This window comes from Phyllosticta citribraziliensis (assembly GCF_038025025.1).
Source record: "Phyllosticta citribraziliensis strain CPC 17464 chromosome Unknown J3D65scaffold_7, whole genome shotgun sequence".
Taxonomy (NCBI): domain Eukaryota; kingdom Fungi; phylum Ascomycota; class Dothideomycetes; order Botryosphaeriales; family Phyllostictaceae; genus Phyllosticta; species Phyllosticta citribraziliensis.
In genome coordinates, this window is record NW_027117344.1 from 877,000 (window position 1) to 889,509 (window position 12,510).

Here is a 12,510-nt window from a genome sequence, read left to right on the forward strand (position 1 = left end):
AATTTAATAACCTTACCCAAGGCCCTGTCATCAATTTCACGGCATCATTCCCTGGGAACAAAATAGGTAGCCTTCAGCAAAACATTACATTGTGCACATCTGCGAGAATCTAGCCCTACTCGTTCAGCATACCAGCTGCCAGTGCTTCTAAATCTTCAAAAGTCTCTGGTTCCTCCACAGCCTTGCCCTTCTTCCCACCCTTCTTCTTCTTGTGCTTTGGAGCCTCGTCGTCCTCTGAATCGTCCTCGAACCACTTCTTTGGCCTCTTCTTCTGGGGCGGCTCTTGAGCTTCTTCACTCTCGACATCGCTTGCTCTCGTTTCATCCAGAAATTTGGCAAAGTCGTCAAACGCTTGCTGTTGATCTTGCCCACTGCCGAGCTCAACGCCGCCATCTTCTTCGTCGTCTGACTCGGGATCTGCCTTAGCACGCTCCTTTCTCTTGATCTTCTTGGCCAAACGCTTCTCTTTGGCAAGAGCCTTGTCTGCCACATCGGCTTGTTCGATGCGTTCGCGTTCCTCTTCCAAGAAGCGCTGGCGTTGATCCTCTGCTGCGCCATTTTTCCTAAAGTCTTCCTCGTCCTCGAGTTCGTAGAGCTCGTGAGCGTTGCCTTCGTCGTCGAAGACCAACTTTTGCCCGTTGCCCTTGAACTTGAGCAGTTTCTTCTTGCTCTTGAGCAGCTTTTCGCGACGCTTGCTGTCAATAAGGAGCGGGTCCTTGGCGCCTGGCAGAGAAACAATCTTCTTGCCATCTGCATCGAGAGCATCTGTGCCCACGGCTTCATCCGGTGCTCCTTCTGCAGCAGGAATCACCCTCTTGACAGTCATAAGATCATCGTCGGAATCGGAGCCCTGGTCGGCCTTGGATGCAGCGTCCTCCTTCTCGTCTTCATCGCCAGAGAACTCGTGCTGGATGAGCTTGCTGTAGTGCCCAGAAAGGACGTCCTGGTTGGTGCGCTCGAACATGCGGTCGTACTTTGTGCGGACTTGCTCCTTGTCCTTCTTCTTGCTCTTCGACTCTTCGTCCTCTGAGCCCTCGTCTTCGGATGACGACAAATGCTGGCGTGGTGCATTTTTCAGCTCCTTGGCATTGTCGCCCTTCATGAATTTGATGCGCGGTGCTCCAGGTAGTCCGAGACTGCCCGCATAGTCCTCAAGCGGCAGCTTGTTCAGCTGGAAGATTTCCTTGTCCTTCATGATGTGTATCGATTTGACGTATGAAACGAATGCCTTTTGACCGAGATACTTAAGTTGAGGGTCCTTGAAACACATGTTCTGCAACTGATTCTTGATGCTTTGTTGCTTCTTTTGACGAATGTTGATCCTTTCGATGGGTACCTTTTTGGCCTCGAGCCGCTTCAGCATGCCCTCCTCCTCGCTCGGATCCAGGAAGAGCACAGCGCGGCCCTTGCGCTCATATCGGGCAGTACGACCAACTCGGTGGATGTAAGTGTCGGTGTCTTCGGGGCAATCGACCTGGACAACCCAATCGACAGCAGGAAAATCAAGTCCACGGGCGGCAACATCGGTGGCGAACAAACACGAGTTCTTGGCTGCGGAGAACTTGGATGTAATGTCGAGGCGGGCGGTTTGCTTTTGGCGACCGTGTAAATGCAATAGCGGGATACCTGGTTGCATGTGGCGGAAACTCTCGTAAACGAATCGAACCTGCTTGCCAGACGAGAGGAAGACGATAATCTTGGACTTCTTGCTGGACTGGATGAACGACCACAAAGTGTCGAGCTTTTCCGAGAGAGGACAGACAACGTAATTTTGTTGTAGTGACTTTGGTGTTGCCGATTCGGCAGCTTCGTGTACCGCGACGTACTCGGGATCCTGAAGGCTTAGTCTGGCAAGGTCAGAGACCTTTTTCGTCTGTGTTGCACTGAAAAGCAGCGTCTGCCTCTGAGTTGGGAGGTAGTCGATGATGGCGTCCAAATCACGCTGGAAACCCATGTCCAGGATACGGTCGGCCTCGTCGAGTACCAGCATCTGCAGGTTGTCCACATTGAATCCCACTGTCTGACTGAGATGCTGAAGAATACGACCAGGCGTACAGACGACAATGTTCATGCGTACCAAGGCATCTCTTTCTTCTGACAAGCTTTTGCCTCCTATTATCAGGCCCGCTGCGAACAAGTGCCCTTTCTTTCCAACGTTGTACAAGACCTCGAAAATCTGGATGGCGAGCTCGCGCGTCGGCGAAATGATCATGGCACCGAGCCCAGCGTCTTGGCCTACACATTGCGAGCGATACAGGTTTTCGAGAACGGGTATGACAAACGCGAGCGTCTTTCCACTTCCAGTCTTGGCCGCGCCGAGTATGTCTGCGCCTTTCAAGGCAAGAGGTATAGCTTTTGCTTGAATGTCGGTCAAGGTGGTAAAGTGACTGGCCTTGAGACCAGCTTTGGTGGGATCGGAGAGGGGAAGGTCGGTGAAAGATTTGAATTCCTGTCCTTGAAGGTCCTAGGTGGCAGTCAGCGTCAACGGATCGTCAGCCAGCTTTGGAGGGACTCACTAGTTCCTGGACTGCTTGTGCGAGCTTCTCGACGTCGACATCGCTGCGTTTGCGCTTCTGCGACTGTTGTAGCTTCTTGACCTTGGTCGGCTTGGTATGGCCCGTCAGTGTTCCAGCCATGGCTTGAGTGTGGATTGGGCGCTGAGGAGTGAAGAACGACGAAGACGGTCGTCAAGAAATTTGGGAAATGCACGGGCCATGGTGACGATCGCCGGGCGGGAGCACCGACCTGAGCAGCCCACCCGACGGCCCCCTCCCAGGGCAGGAACGCGGACCAGGAAGGTCGCGCGCAGCCCTACCGCGTTAGGTCTCTACCTTAGACCTCATCACCACCCGCCACCCTCTCCCTCTCCCCCGTCTGCACCTTGCTCGCCATGGCTGACGACTTGGAAGCTCTCAGCGAACTTGAAAAAGAGGCCAAGGAATTCGACAAGGTGCGCCCTCAACCACCATCTCATTCGTCCTCTACTAACAGTTGCGACAGGATGCCGAGATCGACCGTACGTCAACCCCTCAGACCAACCATCACGCCGCCAGACTGACAAATCTCTAGGCATTCTCAAAGCATTCAAACTCGATGCCTACGCTGTCCTCGACCTCAAGCCCGGTGTGCCCGAATCCGACATCAAAAAATGCTACCGCATCAAGTCGCTGCTGATACATCCGGATAAAACGTCCAACCCCGCTGCCCCGGATGCATTCGACAGGCTCAAAAAGGCACAAACCGAGCTCATGGACGAGAAAGCCCGGGAGCGGCTTGACGAAGCCATAGCTGATGCGCGCATGCTGCTGATTCGCGAGAACAAGTGGACGGTCGACAGCCCGGAGCTCAAGACACCCGAATTCGAAGTACAATGGCGAGAAAAGACCAAACACGTCTTGATAGACAATGAGATGCGTCGCCGCAAGCAAGCCCAGGCTGCTATGCGTGAGGAGGGTCGCGTACAGAAAAAGGAAGACGCCGATATTGCCGAGCGCAAGCGCAAGAGGGACCACGAAGAAGCTTGGGAAAAGACGCGCGACAAACGCATCGACAGCTGGCGGGACTTTCAGAAGAAGGGATCGTCCGGTGACAAGGAGAAGAAGAAGAAGAAGCTCAAGCCCATCGGTTGAGTGGCTCCAAGCGGAACTGACCTTGAAGAACTTTTGCTTCATCCTATTACGACAGAATTCATAGAACAAGTCTCGGCGTGGTTTGAAGGCCGGGTTCCATTGGTCCCGGAAGGAATTGAGAGAGTGGCTTCAGGCTGGGCCACTCGGCGTTCGAGGCAACATTGGACGAATGCGGACAGGGCATGGTCGGGTTAATCGTGAGTTACAAAGGTCTCTACTTCCAAAGTAGATATACTCATTCTCAATGAAAGTTGAAAATTCTGGCTCCGGGCCCTCGAGGTGCATGTTTGCCCTCTGAAGGAATGCCACAGATCAAGTGAGTCCTGCTTACCCGAACGACGACGGCTTCAAGCCTGTTGGTGGGTTTTTACCCGACTGTAGAACACCGTGTGAGACTTGCATCCACGAGATGCCAGAGCAGCATCCAAGACCTGGTTGCTCTCTGCAGCGCCGGGTCTTGAACACAGCACGCGGCGTCTTGCCTTTGCATGTTGACAGCATGCAGCCAATAACCACCAAAACCGGCAGAGCGGCCCCATGCAGCCTCTTTGCACCCAGCACCTGCAACTCTCCAGCTCTCAGTACCCGACAGAGCGCACCCAACCCTACCTCATCCACGCACTCCCGCTCTCCGAATGCAAATATCATGCGGGATGCACGCGTGCAGTATTAGCCTCCACATCTATGTCCTGCCAAAGAACCGCTTTAGCCCCGATGGAGACCCCCTGACGACCCAATAGGAAAAAGAACAACATTGCCATGCCTTTGACAGGCGTCTGACGGCTTCGTATATCAGCAGCTTACTGCTTGACTTCGCCCCGTCGTCGCCCTGTTGGACCCGCTCCTGTCGCCAAAGGGAGCTCCCTCAATCGTGCTCATCTTTCATCCTAGGTTGGGGCTGAGAAACGAAAAATACCCCTGGCCACTGATGGCCCCCGTCTTTGCCAACCTAAATTCCCAGTCCGTAGCGATGACCAGCCCACGCGAGCTGCACCGGACTTGCATCGCAGACAGGTGGGTACATAGCTAGGAAGCGGTGCGCCGGGCGGATGAACCCCCGGACACTCCCGGCACAGCAGCGGCAAAGCAGCGGCGGGCAGTATTCCCCCTGTGGCGCTAAGAAATGTCGCGCAGACGCATCGGAGCAGGCTCAATGTTGATGAAATAATCAGTCGACCGGGACGAACCAGCAAAGGCAGGAGAAGACCAGCATCGCCATGACTGCGACAGCATGAACGGCCATGTCTGCCTGGCTGGATATGATATTTCCAGCAACCCCACTCAACCATCGCCGAAGCTACTCCTCCAACGTGCAGTCTGCGCAGGGGGTCCGCACCGCGTTGAAGTGAGGCGAGATGTCTCCAGGACGCCGGTCCCGACGTCCGTCGCTCTCAGTCACTCATCGCCAACCAAGCTGCTGACAAACAGGCCTGATGGACTCGGTTCGTCCGTTGCATTTTGTCTCCGTCGTCGACTTACTGCGCGTACCCACCTCGTCTCGAGAACCGCCCGGAAGTTTCTCGTCGAACCACTTCTTCGACTCGCGTCTTTCCCCCCCCCCCGTGCCCTCTATTCTTGCTGCGCAGGTACGCCCGCGGTCTTCGTGTTCGCCCTGTCTCCGGTGCCCTCTTGCTCCGAGAACCACGGCATGCGAGGAAGCGGCGGCGCGTAGGCAAGCAAGCAAGCAAGCAGTCAAACATGGAAGCTTCCAGTTCCTGTCTGTCGTCATGTCCGGTCCCATGCCTCCAACCCCGAAGACCACGTCCATCAATTCGATGCAGACACCTGCGTCTGTCGGGCCCGTGGCGCCCACGTGTGCACCGCATGAGCTACCTACGTTAGCTGGCCCGCCCGCAAGCGCGCACGCACGCATACACGCGCCTCGCTTCTTTCTTTCTCTCTCATCCTTCCTTTGTTCTGCAGGTAGCTGAGGCATAGGTCGCTTGGCAGCCTTGACGGCCAGCTGGCTTCGCTCCGGCGCTCTGCCTCGGACTTAGGAGACGGCGTCTGGTGGTGGTTCGCACGTAAGCGGAGGGAAGGGCAAGAGGGCGGTTGAGGGTCATTTTGGGCTTGACAGGTAGATAGGTAGACAGGAAGGTAGGTGGCAGGTATGAGGGTGGGTAGGCGGGTGGATGTGAACGGACACCTTTCAACCAGCTGGACCAGCCTATTGCTTCATTTTCACAAAGGAGAACTAGCGTGTTATCTCAAAGACGAGCAAAACTCGTTCAAGGAGAAGACGGCAAAAAGTGAAGAGAAAACGACAGTCAGCTACCAAAGCAGAGGCCAACGCGATGAGACGTACGTCCAATCGCTAGGTCACGAAAGAATCTCAAGTCAAACCAGTGCCAGACTGATGCACCTATATAGCGTATATGGAACGCTGCACAAACAGACAAATCGCATGATGGTGGTAGTAGTGGCCCCGAATTGAATCGAACCAGCACCTCTCTGCCTTTCAAACACGTTCGTAGACATGGTATAGTGTGTGCCCCGCCCTTAACAGTAGCAGGTAAGGCACCTTATGTAGCGAGAAAAAGAACAAAAGCCGAATGAGTATAAAGTGCGAATGAACAGAATCTTGCCTCCCTCCCTTCTTCCTTCCTTCCCTGCATTCTGCCTTTCTTTCTTCCCCCTTACTGACAAGAGAGCCACCGACCGATCGATCCAAAAACACGGATATAAAGCAAGCAGGCAAGTCGTTATTACAAACAAAGAAAGGGAAACCAAAAAGGGGGGAAATGAGAACAGAAATGTGGTAGCGAGCGAGTGGGCGGTGCGTCTTCCATCGACCGTTTCTCTCCCCTCGCAATCTGTACAACGGCTTCTGAAGAAAAGGGGAACTCCCCGTGAAAGAAAAGCGGAATCCCCCGTAAAGATGGTAGTGGTAGCGCGTGCATGAGGAGGCGGGGACGGACGACATCCATCACCCGCTCAACACGTCTCTTATGTTCAACTTCCTTCTCTTGCCACCCTCTTCTCTCTCCCGCTCTCTGTCGTGCTCTCTTTCCTTCTCCCTTTCTCTTTCTCTCTCTCTTTCCCTCTCCCTTTCTCTCTCCCACCCTTCCACATCTCTCCCCGGCCGTCCTGCTCGCTCGCCAAAAGCCGTCGGCGTCTGGACCCCCTGATCGCGGGTACGTCCGCCTGGCGTGGCGCGTCCACTCCTACTGGGCAGCGGCTCGAGCAGCACGTCGCGGCCCGCAGCACCGGCGTCGTGGTGCGCAAAGTAGCTGCTTGCCCGGTAGAGCGACGCTGGCGGCGTGGGTGTGGGTCTGTGGCTGGATTCCGTGCCGGTGTGGACGTGGCCCTGCTGTTGATGGTGGTGGTGTTGGTGGTGATGTGATAATGATGGCCCAGCTGCGCGTTGCTGATGTGCTGCTGTTGCAGAGCTCGAGCCGTGGCCGTAGAAAGAAGGCGATGGTAGTGCCGAGGATGGCTGCGCGTGCATCTGCATCTGCACCTGTCCGCCGCCGCCACCGCCGCCACCGCTGCCACTACTCCCGCCAAAATAGCGAGGTTCAGTATAGTGGTACGGATCGCGGTTCGAACGGGTAGGACCTTCATGTGCGCCTCGAAGAGAGGGAAGTGTGTCCCCGCCACCGCTGCTGCTGCCCGCAATGTGGTACTGTTCTGGTGCCGACCCGCTGCTGGACCAGCTAGAAGGGCGGAAGCGAGGTGCTGTGGCCGACGAGCTCGAGGGCTGCTGCTGATGTGTGTGGGAGGGGTGTGAAAGAGCCGGCGTGGGCATGGACGGCGCGGGCAGTGACGAGCTCATCGCTTGGAAGCTAAAGTATGACGAATAGGGCGAAGAGGGTTGGGAGACTGTAGTCAGGGGAGAGCCTTGCAGGTCGCGCGGTTCGTGGGAGGTCGGGAAAGGATATTCGGTCGAGGTAGGAGTGCGGACGGCTGCGCCGGAGGGAGTGTAGTGTTGGTGCGTCGAGACAAGCGAGTTGTTTGGTGTCGCAAATAGAGGAGTAGGGCGTCGTTCGGGAGTCTGAGACTGAGGGCTCTGTGGGGGATATGGGGGAAGGATGAGGGATACAAAGTAGATGGAGGTTTTTGCTAGACGTATGTTGACCTGAATATCGCGAGGTCCAATGAAGAGAGATTTGAAGCGGCAGGTGAAGATGCGGTTACTGTAGGCCTGGCTGAGTCGATCGACGTCGTCGTCTTCCACAGACTGCAGTATTTCGCGCTCCTGTGGAGCAAATATTGGCGCAAGGTAGGCTGGTTCGACTCGGTCTCGTTCCTCCCGCAGCTCACTGCGGAGTCTTTGAAACATGTCCAAGGGGTTTGCTTCGATTAGGTCGGCCAGTTCATAGTCTTGCATATCTTTCCGACCAAAGAGATTGTTGAAGGCGGTATTCGTCTTTACAATGCGGAGATCCAGGTTCAGCAGCGCTATTGGTGTAACGAAGTACGGTCTCGGGGAAGCTGGTGGTGGGTATTGGGCCAAACGTCTCTCGGACAGGGGACTGGGTGCCAGACGCGTTCCTGAGAAGTGACTACTTGTCGGCAAGCCTGACATTCTACGATTAGCTCTGAGCGGTCGAATTGGCTCGGGCCTTGCAAGCCCTGGCACGATCCCTGAGATGGCCGAGTGCTCACTCGTTGAAGCGGATGGTTCCAGCTCATTTTGACTGGAGCTGTCGTGTGCGTCTCGAAGCCTTGGTCGTCCTCGTTTCTTGTGCTGTACGTCGAAGCAAGTGCCCTGCAATGGTTGAGAAAGTTAGCAAAGAAAGATGCAGCATCGTCGGGTTCTCGCACCTCTTTCCCAGAAGCCACGCAGCGCATGCATGGCCGTTGAACATCGCAACTCAGGTGGGCTCGTTTGCAATTGACACAGGCCGAGGCAACGTGAGCCTTGTTTCGGCGAGCAGTCTTTTGGTTTCGAAGGGGGATCTGGCCCGCGAGAGCTCCGTCCTGGGGAACAGAAGCAAGTGTTGGTCCACCGTAGCTAGAGCCGAAACCGCCAGTCCTTGCAAGAGACGGGTAGCCGAATGGACCCATTTGGGGCGCTCGTGGCTCTGCAAGCATTGAAGCGGTGGGGAGTCTTTCCTGAATTGCCAGATTTCGCGGGTCCTGTGGCGGATCACTTGTATTGGACGCTGTAGGTTCCCGTTGAGTTTGATAAATCCTCCTTGGTTGTAGCTCCACTTGGCGAGGCTCGAGCCGTCCCGACAAACGGTTCCCAGGTTCCTCAGATGCAGGCCCCTGGGGGTGCCGGTGCTCATGCTGCTCCGGGAAGCGGTCGAATTTTTCCTTCTGCTGGTGATGCGTTCTCGCCCGTGGTGGTGGTGACGGCGGCTTGTCTGACATGGGAGGGGACGGGTAACTCTGCTGCAGTTCGGACGCGGCAGAATTGGGTCCGTATGAGGCTTCCCCACGGCCGCTCGGGCTCAGTTTCCCGGAATGCTGAAGGTGTCCAATGGACGGCGCGACAAAGCTCGAACAAGGAGGTAGCTCCAGTACATGCATAGCGCCAGAGGGCCAGGTACACAGCGAATGACGTTTTGCGCCTTGTAGATGGGCGCGCTCTGTTTACCACGCGGCTATAGTGGAGTGGGTCAGTGGTCCTGGTCGGGGTCGTTTGATGACCATGTATGCGGTGGATTGTGAGTTATGTAGCTCGAGCACGTCTGTTACGGGGTGGTTCCTTGTCAGTCGTATGTCTTGGAGATTTGCTGGCGAGTAGCACGAGAGATATTTGGGAAAAAAAGGACCTCCCAGACATGCAGTACGCAGGAGAATAGATGGGGTCAATACCTAGGAGTGACGACAACCCTGGGCGTTTGAGGCGGGCAGGGCCCCGGCGCGCACGCACTCTCTTTTTTTCTTTATTTTTGTTTCCTCTCAGCTTGTGCAGGTAATGACTGACGGATGATGTGCCGGGAAGGGCTCGAGCAAAAGAAAAAGCACACAGGCCCCCGAGGAACGGGCCTCAGAGTTGCATCAAAGGCAAGTTCTGCACATGGAACGTCGTGCGGGCCCCACGAGGACCAAGGGGCAGCGAACCGGGGAATGGCTGTCAGCGACGAGGGCAGCGCAAGCCAGTGGTGGAGGCAGGAGAAGAAACAGCAAAAAAGAGAGAGCAAGCAAGAAGAGACCCTGTCCAAGCTGGTGATCACGGCAATAAGAGAAGGCGAGAGATCGGCTTGGGCGCTCTGCGGATTAGGTGCTTAGATCTCCCCCTCTAGATCCTGGTTGACAGTTGCATAATTGGACGACGGCCGTGCCACGAGGCCCGTTGCCGGGTCGGTTCACGGCCGTGGGGACGAGCGAGTGAGGTGCATTGCGGCGCGGCGCGAGACGGGGCATGGGGCGTGGTGGAGCTGGTGGACGACAGTTTCGCTCCGGCTGATCATGGTGTCGGTCAAGCGGGCGCCCACGGGCAATGGAGGCGAGCAGGCAATCAAGCAAGCAAGCAAGCTTTGATCAGATCGAGGGCGTGCTCGAGCAAATCTGGCAGTTGTCGGATCCGCCGCAGGCGTTCAGGCAGTCCGTGTGGGCGTGGCAGTTGGGCGGGCAGGCGGGCGCTGACAGAGCCTTGCTCACGTTGAGGAAAGAGAGCATGGCTGGCTAAGGTAATGGAGGGCCCCCGGGGGCGTGCTTGGCTCGAGGTCAGCTCCAATAGTTGGCGGTGGCATCAGAGAGGCGTTCGTTTCTTTTGATCGGCTGGTCGACGAGTCCGATAGGAGGGCCCCCATGAGGATTGCGAGCATGGAGATTGCGAAGGTGGCTTTCTCACAGACAAGGCCCTGCAGGGGCAGGCTGGCAGTGCTATTGGAGAAGGGCCGGTCTCCTTCTGTTTGTGGTTCAGCTTTTCTCCACGCTGTCACCGGGACTGCAGATCTCGTTCGACTCACTCGCTTTGCTTCTTCCCGAGGCCCCCGCCGTCAACGATTGCAAGCTGCAGCCACAAGCAGCAGCGCGGATGAGGCTTGGGCCGATGGTGGGAATGGTCGCCTTTGGGGCAAGCGGCGGCAATTGGTCACAAGAAGCAAGCCGATGCACGCAGGGGAGCCGTGACGAATCGAGCGTCATGTCATGTGGAGTGGCGGGCGTGGGCGTCGCCTCGGTCAGCGTCCATGGCCGCGTTCCGAGTCCGTTCCAAGTAATCAAAGTCCCGGAGCAGATGCCATGGCTTGCGCATACAACGGCGTCTAGGGGCCTGGGCCATGATCGTCCTGATGTGTAGGCGGAGCGAGAGTCGACGGGCCAACTTGGCTGCGTTGACGGCGGGAGGATGCATCAGTGAGGATAGGGCTGCTTGTCATTGTCCGTCTGTGCTTGGATGATTTTTTATTCTTCATCCGTCGTGGTGTTGGTCTAGGCAACGTTGATGTGGAGGCTGAAAATCCTTCAAGGGTGGTTTTTCCTGAGACTCAGACGACACGCGACAGAGGCTCTGCTGTTCTGTCGAGGGGGGACGCCCAGATTATGCTGAGGATGAGAGGAGTGCTTTTTTTCCCTCTCGTCGTTGTTGGACAAGGGGGGTTGAGGGCATAAGCGACGGAATTGGAATTGGGCGTGGTTGTCAGGAAAGACGGAGCGGGTGCCTAGCGAGTGGTCTGGTCTGGTCTGGTCTGGTCGGTGTGGTGGCGCCGGCCGGCAGCGTGGCAATTATTCTCCCTCTGGATCCTGTTCCAAGGTACATGTACATGTTAATCTCCATTTGGATGGTGGAGTGGGCGAGGAGGAGCAGCGCAGTGGAGGTGGACATGGATTTGCATTAGCATTGCCGCCGGAGCGCGCGCACCCTGGCCCTTGTCAGGTTGCTTCCCTGTCCCTGTCCCTGTCCCTGTCCCTGTCCATATCCCAAGGCCCCTGTCCCTCTCGCCGCCGCCCTGGTCCTTGTCGGCCATGCGCTGGAACTGCTGATTCAGCTCACAATGCTTTTCTGTACGTATGCACATGTAAGTTGGTTGCCTCTTCACGCCCCGTGGGTTGCCATCCATCAGCACGACCTGACCTGACCTGACCTATCCCGACGCCCCTCTGGATGCTAAGTTAGCTATACTATCGAAAGCACAGTTCCCTACAGAGCAGCCGAGGGCAAATGCAGAGGCGACGGATGGATCCACCCGGGCCGCGGACCAAAAATAAAGAGAGCGAGCGCGCCAACGAAAACAAACAGTCGTCATCTCCGAAGTCGTTTCTGAATCTCCAGCGGCTCGGGCGCTTGCGGCTGATCCACCATGGCGTCGCATGATGTCTGGGTCGTTGAGCACAGCACACCCCCACAGCCGAAAAGGGCCAGAAGCCGGCAGACTGCCGATCCCAAACCAACACCACAAAAAGCACCATGATTATTCCTGTCACACGCACGCCCGACACAACCTGCTCTCTTCTCTTTCCGAAATTTGGTGGCTGCAACGCCTGTCTTGTCTCTCCTCCCGCCCGAGTGGAATGGGATGCCCTCTCTGCGCGTGCTCGCCCATGTCCATGCGCCAAGCCGTCATCCTGCAATGGATGGATGGCTGGCTGCGGAGAATAAAATCAAATCTCACAGACAGACACCACCTCAGGGAGAATGGGTCAGGTAGCGTAGCTCCGTGCCCTAGTTCTCCTCTACGTGGCCCAAACCCCGTCCCCCATTTCCTCATGTGGCACAGCAGCATGCCGCTGCCCTCGCCGTGGAAGTATCCCCGCCCGCCCTTCATTATATCTCTTCCCTCTTGGTCCCCGTCTCCAAATAGATGTCGAATTCCTTTGAGTCTCTCCGCCCGAAATGTCCATCGCTCACCAAGTGCTGATTGCTAACCTGGCCCGTCATCCCGGCCCATGCTCATTTCTCTTCGCCTTTCTCGATTCGTCCCGCACCGCTGCCCTGCTGCCTCGTCTAAGTACCTACCTTACCCACCCAAGCTAGCCCTCGACA

At 56.4% G+C, this 12,510-nt stretch overlaps 3 protein-coding genes across 3 annotated transcripts; 1 reads left to right on the forward strand and 2 right to left on the reverse strand.

The window, feature by feature from the left end:
• Nucleotides 1-39: 39 nt before the first annotated feature.
• Nucleotides 40-2,776, reverse strand: J3D65DRAFT_572556 (P-loop containing nucleoside triphosphate hydrolase protein). The gene is made up of 2 exons (XM_066797647.1): nt 2,517-2,776; nt 40-2,464 (listed from the first exon to the last, which is right to left on the reverse strand). Exons 1-2 carry the CDS (start codon nt 2,634-2,636, stop codon nt 116-118), a joined length of 2,469 nt encoding a protein of 822 aa, XP_066654450.1. The 5' UTR covers nt 2,637-2,776; the 3' UTR covers nt 40-115.
• A 17-nt stretch (nt 2,777-2,793) lies between these two features.
• J3D65DRAFT_627157 (uncharacterized protein) lies at nt 2,794-3,900 on the forward strand. The gene is made up of 3 exons (XM_066800515.1): nt 2,794-2,950; nt 3,001-3,016; nt 3,070-3,900. The coding sequence occupies exons 1-3, from the start codon at nt 2,891-2,893 to the stop codon at nt 3,627-3,629; spliced, it is 636 nt and encodes a 211-aa protein (XP_066654451.1). The 5' UTR covers nt 2,794-2,890; the 3' UTR covers nt 3,630-3,900.
• Nucleotides 3,901-6,543: 2,643 nt separating this feature from the next.
• On the reverse strand, nt 6,544-9,330 carry J3D65DRAFT_400007 (uncharacterized protein). Its single transcript, XM_066795919.1, has 2 exons — nt 8,397-9,330; nt 6,544-8,340 (listed from the first exon to the last, which is right to left on the reverse strand). The coding sequence occupies exons 1-2, from the start codon at nt 9,105-9,107 to the stop codon at nt 6,556-6,558; spliced, it is 2,496 nt and encodes an 831-aa protein (XP_066654452.1). The 5' UTR covers nt 9,108-9,330; the 3' UTR covers nt 6,544-6,555.
• Nucleotides 9,331-12,510: the final 3,180 nt, after the last annotated feature.